The sequence below is a fragment of the Chlorella variabilis genome, assembly GCF_000147415.1.
Source record: "Chlorella variabilis unplaced genomic scaffold CHLNCscaffold_33, whole genome shotgun sequence".
NCBI classification, from domain to species: Eukaryota; Viridiplantae; Chlorophyta; class Trebouxiophyceae; order Chlorellales; family Chlorellaceae; genus Chlorella; species Chlorella variabilis.
Genome location: NW_005435055.1, coordinates 100840 through 110861, shown reverse-complemented (window position 1 = coordinate 110861; position 10022 = coordinate 100840). Strand labels below are relative to the sequence as shown.

At 67.4% G+C, this 10022-nt stretch overlaps 2 protein-coding genes across 2 annotated transcripts in view; one reads left to right on the top strand and one right to left on the bottom strand.

The window, feature by feature from the left end:
* The window catches only part of CHLNCDRAFT_141315 (hypothetical protein), a gene marked incomplete at both ends in the record, with an annotated part of 4017 nt that extends 2821 nt beyond the window's left edge, over window positions 1-1196 (top strand). Inside the window, 3 exons of the mRNA XM_005843213.1 lie at window positions 218-355; window positions 643-763; window positions 1048-1196. Of these exons, the coding sequence (XP_005843275.1) occupies window positions 218-355; window positions 643-763; window positions 1048-1196 (408 nt within the window). The remainder of the gene's footprint in view (window positions 1-217; window positions 356-642; window positions 764-1047) is intronic.
* A 1246-nt stretch (window positions 1197-2442) lies between these two features.
* CHLNCDRAFT_141314 (hypothetical protein) lies at window positions 2443-6420 on the bottom strand (the record flags this gene model as incomplete). The annotated part of the gene is made up of 11 exons (XM_005843166.1): window positions 2443-2606; window positions 2828-2951; window positions 3212-3280; window positions 3515-3914; window positions 4203-4337; window positions 4579-4822; window positions 5018-5207; window positions 5384-5477; window positions 5683-5760; window positions 6002-6174; window positions 6292-6420. 11 exons carry the CDS (start codon window positions 6418-6420, stop codon window positions 2443-2445), a joined length of 1800 nt encoding a protein of 599 aa, XP_005843228.1.
* Window positions 6421-10022: the final 3602 nt, after the last annotated feature.

The window sequence follows — 10022 nt, the reverse complement described above, 5'->3', positions numbered from 1 at the left end:
GATGCTTTCTCCCTGCCACTCCCCTCCTGCACCGCTTGCCCGCTGGCTCGCTCTGCCTGCGTGAGCCCCCCGCCGCCTGCTCTCTCTCCCCCTCCCTCTCCCTCTCTCTCTTTCCCTGTCTCCCTCTTCCCCCCCCTCCCACACTCCCTGTCACCCACACACAAACGCCCACCGCTCACCGCCACCCGCCACCCGCCCCCGCAGCCCCACCCGCGAGGACCGCATCGGCGTGTGCATGGGCATCTTCCAGCACGACAACGTGGACCGCGCCGATGTGGAGAAGCTGGTGGACGCATTCCCCGGCCAGTCGATCGACTTCTTCGGAGCCATCCGCGCCCGCGTGTATGACGACAAGGTGCGGGCGGTGGTGTGGTGTGCGCTGTGTGGTGCGTGGTGCACGCGCCGGGTGTGCGGTGTGGGATGCATGGGGTGGTGCCGTGTGGTGCTGGGTGTGCGGTGTGCGCTGCGTGTGGTGCGGCCGCGCCCTGTGCGCTGTGTGTGGTGCTGGGTGGTGCTTGGCGCTGCTGGCACGTGGCGGTGGTGGTGCTCGGAACTGCTGGTGCTTGGCTTTGCCTTTGCCTTCACCGTCACCTTCACCTTTGCCTCCACCTCGCCCCTCCCCCCCCCCCACCCGCCCACCAGGTGCACGACTGGATCATGGGCACGGGCGTGGAGAACATCGGCAAGCGGCTGATCAACAGCAAGGAGGGCAAGGTGACGTTCGACAAGCCCTCCATGGACCTGGGCACGCTGATGAAGTACGGTGAGCGGTACCGGTGGTCCCGGGTGGTCGCTGCGGTACAGGAAGGAAGGTGGTACGGGGCGCGGGACAGGAGGGAAGGCGGTGCAGGGGGCAGGCGCAGCGGGGCGGCGCAGAGGGCGGGCGGACGGCCGAGGCGGGAGGCGGCGCCGCGGCGACGAAGAATCGGAGCGTGGGGGGGCAGCTGCGCCTGTCCTGCCGCTCACCCGAGTTCCTCGACACCCAACCCCACCACACTCGACCCACACCTCCCCGCGCGCCCCTCCCCACCCGCCACCGCCCCGCAGGCAACCTGCTGGTGGAGGAGCAGGAGAATGTGAAGCGGGTGCAGCTGGCGGATGAGTACATGAGCGGCGCCGCGCTGGCCGGCTCCTCGGGCTCCTCCCTGCCAGAGGGCTACTCGGGAATGCGCCCCAAGCAGTCGCTGCTCAGCTAGGCGGCCAGGCCAGGCCGCGCGCGCCAAGCAGGGGCCGCCCAAGCAGCCGCCGCCGGGCTAGGGCGGCCCCTGCTTGGCGCCGCCGGGCGCCGCGGCGCTGGGCGGCGTGCCTGCAGTTGCTGCGCAGCTGGGACGGCGCGGGTCGGCTCTTCTGGAGGCTCCTGGGTGCCTCCCGCTGGCATGCCGTCACAGCCAGCCAGCCAGCGCCGTGGCAGCCGCTGCCAGCCCCACACAGAGAAGAAAGTTACCCCGCCCCCCCTTGCACCCTACCCCCGAGAACACCACCACACACTCCCCGATTCAGTTTTGACACGCCTCCCCAGCCCCCTCGCCTCCCCGCCCTGCCGAGGTCGGCATGAGGGCCGACCCTCGCTGCCCGCCCTGGCTTCCCACATTGCCCGGCGCCGCGCCGCACACCCAACTGCCTCTTCTTTGATTGGCGCCAAGCCGCTTTCATAGGCGCGAGATCCATTTTTTTGTTGCTGTCTGCCAAGGGAGCCCGACCCTTGCCACCCCTCCACCCGCCCCCATTCTTCCTATCGTCTCATTGCAGCCCGCCTGTTTGATATCCCACACGCGTACCGCCGTCTCGATACTGACACACATGCATGTGACACAGAAGCCTTTTCCAGCTGCAGCACCACAGCTGGCTCCGTGGCATTCACTTGCTGCACATGGGTGGTTGCAGACTGTTTTTGTCGGAGGGCGCAAGCGCCGGGAGGCGGGCGGGCATGGCAGCCCTGCGCAGCGGTGCCCTTCAGCGGTGCCCTTTGCGGCCCCCTTCCAGAAGGTGCACAGGTGCATGCAGGCTTTCCACCAGCACCAGCCGCAACGGCGCTTGCCTGGCCGGCAGGGGTGCCGAGCGGCGGCACGGGCTGCAGGCGTCAGCAGTGGTTGCCAGCTTTACAGGATGTGATGGGTTAGCTGCACTTGGTCAGCTGCCAGCAGATGGCTAAATGCAACAAGCAGGATGATCAAATCAGGAGATATCAAATGGAGAGCATTTGGAGGAAGGGCAGCTATGCGCAAACTAGCGGCAAAGTTTAATGTTCAATTCAAGGAACAGTGCACCTGCAGAGATCTTCTCAGCTCAGTGATGCGGCAGCGCCAGGTGCGCACCCGCGCTGCCGGGCATATCCACAACCAAAATTGGGTTTCGCAGGCGGACGCAGCCTGCGATACTACGCAGCTCTAATCCAAAGGAATCATAGTTTGTGCAAGCTCCACCTCAGCAATGCGCCTCCCTTCAGCCATCCGCCACGCCCGCCGCCTCCTGCAGCACGCCGGTGGCGCAGCGCTGCACCGCGCGCCACGCCGCCTCCACGTGCCGCCCCTGCGTCCACGTGCCGCCGATGGCGCAGCGAACTACGTAGCGACCAGCCAGGGTGGTGTGGGACATGAAGGCGGCGCCTGCGCACACGGCACAACGGTCCACGCATATTGCATTGGCTGCCCTCGGGTGATGGCGTGAAGGCCCACGGAGCCAGGCTGCTTGGCTGCCCCGGGCGGCTCTTGCACAGCAGCTGCGCAGCTCCCGCAGCGTGGCATCTTGAGCCTCCGCCCTGACAGCCCCCGCCTCCCCTCTTTGCACGCGCGCCGGCAGGCAGGCAGCCAGCCCAGACCCAGCCCACCCGAGGCGTTGACCGAATCCAGCAGCGCGGCGTTGGCGGCATCGCTGCCACGCAGGCGGAAGCAGACGAGGCCGAAGCGCGGCGGCGCGCCCAGCACCAGCTCGAAGCGAGGGTCCTCCAGAACCTGCAGACCAGCTCGAGGCGTCAGGTGGCAGTGCAGGGAGCAAAGGAGCGGCGGCAGAGCGGGTGGAGGGTCCGGCAGCAGGGAGAGGCGGCCATGGGCGTGGCCAGGGTTGGAGGCGGCGAGCTGCTGGCAGGCGGCGAAGGCAGGGCGGCGGGGAGGCACACACATGCGGCCACGCCCGGCCGTGGGCCCGGCACCATGCAGCTGCCGCCGCATCAATGATATCTCCAGCCCAGGCAGCCGCCTGCCCGCCTGCTCACCATGTCAGCCAGGAAGTCTTGGAGCAGCAGGCGGTGGCGCATCAGGCGGCGCAGGCCCTCGGCCCCGTACTGCGGCAGCGGCGAGAGCGCGGGGCGGGACGGGGCGAGCAGGGCCAGAGGAGCAGCGCATGAGAAGCGGCAGTTGCAGTCGGGGCACAGCTGCCAGCGAGATGCGACCGGTGTACAGGCCCCTCTGGGACACGAGGCTGCTAAAGCAGGCTGCTAAAGCAGGGTAAACAGGTGCGGGTGCGGGTGGTCACGAGCTGCGGGGGCGGCGGGCCTGGCAGAGCCGGGCAGGCTCACCAGGCGGAGCACAAACCAGAGGCGCAGGCCGCGGAAGCGGCCGTGGCCCAGGGGCACGTCCAGGTCCTTGAAATCTACCGGTACCGCCGGCAGCCGGGCCGGGCCGCCTGCAGCCGCAGCGGTGCTGCCGCTGCCGCTTCCGCTGGTGCCATCGCTCGAGCCGGCGCCGGGGCCCGCAGCGGCGTCCTCCTTGCCCTCCTCCTGCTGCTCCTCCCTGCCCTCTGCTGGCCCGGCGGCAAGGCCGCTGCCGCCGCCGCCGCCGCCGCTGTCAGCAGCACAGCTTCCGTCGGTACCACGACTTGTGGCGGTACCACCGCACTTGTCCTGGAGGTACGCCTCTGGCACTCCTGGTGTCAGCGCCTTCTTCACCCACCGCGCATCCTTCACATACAGGGCGGAGCTGTGTATGGGACAAGGAGGGAGGCGGGAGGGTTTGGCAGGCTGAGGTCAGGTTGTGCTGTGCAGGGAGACTCTCCCTGCAGTGGTAGGCAGCAGCGGGCAGGCAGAGCGGAACAGGTCCGGGCCAGGTGCAGATCTGTCTGGGCTAAAGCGCAGCCGAGGCAGCGGCGGGGCACAGCCAGCCAGGCGGCAGGCTGGCGCCACCAGCGGGTGGCAGGCAGCAGCCCGCCAGCAGCCCGCCAGCAGCCTGGCGGCAGCCTGGCGGCAGCCAGCGGCCGTGCAGCCTCACCACTCCCAGCCTGTGAGCAGGCCCTTGTGCGGGTTGAGGTCCAGAGAGTCGGCGCCCTCCAGGCCCCCGAAGTACAACTCCCGCTGGTCGGGCAGTACAGCAAAGGCGCCCGCCCACGCGGCGTCCACGTTCAGCCTGCACCCGGGGGCGGCGGGGGAGACGGGGAGGCGCCCACCGCGCTAAGGCAAGCGATCCAGGTAGGCAGCCCGCGCGCCGGCCACAGCCAGACCCAGCCCCCATCATGCGAGATGAAGCCCCAGCCCCAGCCCCAGCCCCAGCCCCATCACCACCACCCGTGCTACCACACCACCACCACGAGGCACCAGCATCACCGCCTGCACCGCCAGCCACCCCCAGCCACCCCCCCGCAGCTCACCACAGGCCGTGGCGCGCCGCCACCTGCGCCACCTCGCCCACGGGGTCGACAGCGCAGGAGCTGGTGGTGCCCACGGTGGCGCACACAAAGCAGGGCAGCAGGCCCGCCGCCGCGTCGCGCCGCACCGCCTCCTCCAGCGCCGCCGCCTCCATGGCAAACTGCCGTGCGGCGTGGGTGGACAGCACGCGCACGTGGCGCACGCCCGTCACCAGGCACGCCTTGGCCAGGCAGCTGTGAGTCTGGTCTGCAGCCAGCACAGGTCGAGGGGCTGGGGGCACGTCTGTGTGGGGGCTGCCTGCGAGCCTCGCCCCCGGCGGCCGTCACCAGCGGCTGCCGCCGCTGGCGGTGCACGAGCAGCGTTGCTGTCCCGCTGCCGCGACAGCCCGTCAGTCGCGGCGGCGGCAAGCATGCAAACGCACGCCATTGCACACGCTGCCACCTGTGGCGTACGCCACCAGCCTCGTGGCATCCTCGGGCGGGCGACCCTCCAGGGCACGGGCCCTGGCCGCCACCAGCGCCACAAGCACCGCCTCGCTGGCGGAGCCGGGCAGCACGGCGGCGGCGGCGGGGGCGGCGGCGCGGAAGCAGGGCGGCAGGTCCAGCAGCTGAGCCAGCCACTCCAGAGAGATCTGCAGGAGGAGGCTGTGTGTGTGTGCGTGCGTGTGCGTGCGTGTGTGTGTGTGTGTGTGTGTGTGTGTGTGTGCGCGCGCATGCATGCGTGACGCAGGGCACAGCGGCAAGGTTGGAGAGCGGCAGCAAGCACGGCGGCCCGCAGCGCCGAGCACACCCGCAGGCAGCCGCTCACCTGCTCCAGCTCGGTGCATGCTGGGCTGGAGAGCCACTGGAAGGCCAGCACGCCAAAGCCGCTCACAAGAATGTCGGCCAGCATGGAAGCGACGCTGCGGGGGGGGGGGAACGCACGCGCAGGGAGGAAGTGGGTGGGCAGGGGAGCAGGGGACGTCTCCAGCGCACCAGAGCGCTGCCGCCGCACCGTCAGCGACGCACACATCGCACACGTACAGACGTCACACATGCACACGCGCGCACAGACAGGCGCACACATCACACACACACGCGCACACATCACACACGCACACACCACACACATGCCTGGTGTTCATGGGGAAGTAGGCAAAGAAGCGGGGGGACTGCCAGTGGGAGAGGCCTGGGATGATGTGTGTCCTGCGGGGGAGCGGTGCCTGGCGGCGGATCGGGCAGGCTGGGCAAGCTACCCGGCTGTGCCAGGCCTGCAGCCGGCAGACAAAACTGGCGGGCGGCGGCCTGCTCTCATGCAATGCGGCTGGCTGGCAGCAGCCTCGCGTTTGGAGAGACGTGTGGCTGGTCCGGCAAGCCCACCGCTGCGACATGCGCCCGAAATTGACCGCCATTCCCATTGCGGGGCCCCCTCCCAGCCGCCCCTCACCTCACATCATGCAGCACCGCCTCCAGTCGCTCTCCACGCTCGGGCGGGGCAGTCGGCAGCACCGCGCGCAGGAAGCCGGGCTGGGCGGCGCTCATGACGGGCGTGTCGGTGCGGTGCAGGTACCTGTAGTAGTCGGCCACGAAGTCCACCACGCCCTGCCCCAGCTTGCGCCACTGCAGCAGCTAAGGGGGAGGGAGGGGTCGGCGACCAGAGCGGCAGCGGCAGCCCAGCGGCTGCAGCCCAGCGGAGCCGCCCGCCCGGCCAGCGCAGCGGGGGCGATGCCGGCTCACTGAATCCAGGCCCAGCGGGTGCGTGTAGGTCAGCTCCCGGGCGCGTGCCGAGGTCGGCTCGGAGCTTCTATGCCCGGCCTGCTTCTCAGCGCCGGGCAGGCTCGTCGTTATCGCACTGTAGAGCAGCATGCCGATAATGAAGTGAGGCGGGTACGGCGTCTCCTCAGAAGCTACCAACTCAGCCCAAGGGCGCCGCCAACTCAGCACCAGGGCGCAGGCGCAGCGTCATGCAGCGAAAGGCCCAGGGGCCCTGGGCCAGGGCTGACTTCCCTTCACTTGCAACTTGAACTGGGCCTCGTTACAGGCACGTATACATTCTCTTCTTAGTAGCAGGTTGCTGAACCAATCAGCCAAAGGGTGCGAATTCGAAGGGGGCAGAGTGGGCGGGAGGTGCACGGCGGACTGCCGACTCTGAAACTTTCAGGCAGACAGCACATCACTGGGCTGTGCAGCGACAGGGCAAGCCGCCAAAGCAGCGCGCCACTCGCGCCTCTCGCGCAGCCATTATCGCCGGACGGGTCGAGGCGATGCCGCGGAGCAGTCCCAGGTGGCAGGGTCGGAGGCGGGGTCGCAGAAGTGCGACGTCACGTGTCGGGCATGCCTGGGCAGCAGTCAGTGAGCCTAGCGGCACACCTCGTCATCATCGTCGCAATCGCCCGACTGGCAGGTAGAATCCACCCCGCACGGGGCTCCAGGGGGCGCGTTGGCTTCCAGACACTGCAACCAGGGAGGGGGGGCACGGCAGCGCGGGCGGCAGCGTGGGCGGCAGGCTGCACGCACCGACTTGGCATGCTCCCTGCCATGACTCATGGCAGGGCTCCGAGATGCCGCCCGCCTCACGGCGCGAGGCCAGTTGGTCATTCAGTCGGGCAGTCTGGCAGGTGGGCTGCCGACTCGCCTCCAGGAAGCCTTGGTCGCAGGTGAGCCCCGCTTTGCACTCGCGGTTCTCACGGCACTCATTCCAAGCATTCACCGGACCACAAATAGGAGGCCATTGCCACTGCAGGCACCTGCGGAGGGCAGACATGTGTGCTGCGTTTAGAAATGTGGCCCAGGGGCTGCCCACACAACGCCCAGATGTACCCAGCGGCGCTGCGCACAGGGTGGTGGCCCATCCCGCAACAACAAAGGCCACAGCTAGCCGGGCAGTGTTTCATCAACACAGGCGGCTCGCTCTTGGGCCACTCACACTCCCGAAGAACATTGCCAGTCCTGGTCGCATTCAGCGTATGGAGGGAGGCCCCCGACATTGGATCCCAGCTTACGCGGGGGCGGTGGGCTGCGGCGCGGCACTTCGGCCCCAAGCACAGCTTCGTCTTTTTACCCGGCACGCGAGGGCGACCCGGGCACTTTGGTCTCACGCAGCCCTTCTTCCCTTCCACCATCTGCAAGTCAATCAACAGGGCGGGAGGCAGGAGAGTGTGGGGCCCACAACTCGCAGGTGCCAAGTTACACTTGCTTTATCTGTGTTGAATGTGACCCAGTATACAGAGCACACGTCCTGGAGCCGCCCATGTCGTTTATGTTTGCGGCGTCCGCCGGGCACCGCCGCCGGGAGCCCGCGGCCCCTACCCAGCAAGGCCCTCACCGCCCCTTGGAGTTGCCCACCGCTCACCGGCACGCTTGCAGCGGCCCACGCCAGCGCCAGGAGGGCCGCAAACAAGAGGGTCCCCGTAGCACCGATTTATCGGCCATGGAGCCCCGATAGGCGGGCGCTCCATGGCCGATCGGTGCTACGGGGGACTCGTTGGAAGCGGCGCAAGTGAAATGCTGATCAAGGGCTTCATGTGTTGGAAGGGTTCCATCCACGTGGATGGAGGCACAGGGCACTTTGCGCCCCCAGCCGCATGGTTGGCTCCTCGTCAATGGGTCTTCTGGCACGCGGTTGAGTGCAAGAGAGCAGAAGGAGCATGCACTGGCCCCTCCCAGCCGGCGCCGCGAGCGGCGGCGCCTGCCGCAAGAGCTGGCGGCGGAGGTTGGAAATTGACGGATGCATGCAGGGAGGCTTCCACCGCTCACGCAGAATGGAGCAGAAGCGCTGCACATGCTGGCTAACACATGGCTGCCCATCTGGCCGGTTCTCCACTGCCGACGAGCTGCCGGCTGCCGCTTTCAGAGGCTCTCGTCTCGGCGGTGTGCCAGCTGTGCCGCAGCATGCAGCATCCCGCCGGTGCTGCCACCGTTTGTCGCTGGGCACCCATTCGGCGGCAGTGTAGCCTGCATCAAACCATGCCTCAACTGACTGTGTGGCATTACACTGGGACAGTCTGTTTTCCAGAAAGAACAAGCAGGGGTACATTGAAGGGGAGGGGAGGGGGAGCGCATTGCGCAGCCGCTGCCCAGGTGGCCCAGGCGGCGGCATGTCTGCTGGCCATGAGGGCAGAATGAGAGACAGGAAGGGAATGGTTGGAAAGAACAGCAGGGCAAAAGCAGCAGCACCGCGCGCTCATTTGGGGAGGGCACAGCCTGTTTTCAGCAAGAACACGCACGAGAGGAGAGTGCAAGGCAGGGGCAACTGATGGTGTGGAGGCCCACAACATTCACTTGCTCCTGAAGGGTGTAACAGACAGACAGGCAGAGCATTCTGGAGGTCTGACGGCTCAATATCAATTTTTCTGGCAGAAACTGCCCTCACGCAACCGATCAAATTTGCACTGGGAGCCGGCACAGCATTGAGCCGTGCACGTGGAGCGGCAGGGCAGGCTATCGAAGAGGCGGCCACACACCCTTGGGGTGTGGGGTGTCGTAGCGGTTGCAAATTCCAGACTTGCAATCCCCGTTAGTGATGCACCCCACGCACTTCTTCGTTTGGCTATAGTAAAAGCCGTCCGCGCAGTCGTTTGAGGCCTTCCAGGTCGACCCGATGGGCAGCTTGGGCTGGCATAACCCATAGGCGTTCTCGGAGGGGAAGGGGGCGCAGTAGTGCGACTTGCATGCTTGTGCTTGTTGCTTGTGTGGGCTTAAAGTCTGGTAAAGCAAGAACTAGCTTGCAACATAGACTCCCCGCCGAAATGGGACGGGAACCGGGCGAAAGCAGAGAAAGCAATAAAACAGGGGTGGAGCAAGGCGACATGCAACGCAAGCAGCTGACAGGGCACGCATCGAAACGTGTGTATGACTGGCAAAGTGGCATGGCGCATTGGGGAGAAACGCAACGGTACGGGAGCATGGGCTGGCCAAACGGCAGTGCGGAACGCTAGGTCACTAGAAAAGCAGGGAAAGGCGCACTATGTATGCAATGAGGGCAGCCCCGGCTCGGGGCCGTTGAGAAAGCAGTGGTCGGGAGGGGGGAGGCCCCGGTGTGGGCGGGCCCCATCGAGGGGGGATGGGGCGCGCAAGCGGCCAGATGGGGCGGGGCGCGGGCGGCAGTAGAGTCCTGCGGCTGGGTGGGATATAGGGCAATGAGCGTTGAGCAGTGTGCGATGAGCAATGAGCAATGAGCAGTGAGCAGCCCCTCCCTAAACAAAGTGAAGCGCAGGACGGGGTCCGGTGGATGGGAGGCAAGGAAACGTGGGGGGTTGCCACGTGCGCTGCCGCCGCCGCCGCAGGCAGCACCCCTGCGGCGGCGGCAGCGGCAGCAAGCCGAGGACCCAAACGCCGTGCCGCCGCCGCCGCAGGCAGCACCCCTGCGACGGCGGCGGCAGCAAGCCGTGGACCGAAACGCCGTGCCGCCGAGTCCCGTGGCTGTGGCCGTGGGCTTCTGGCAGGAAACTACGGCCGCAACTCGGCAG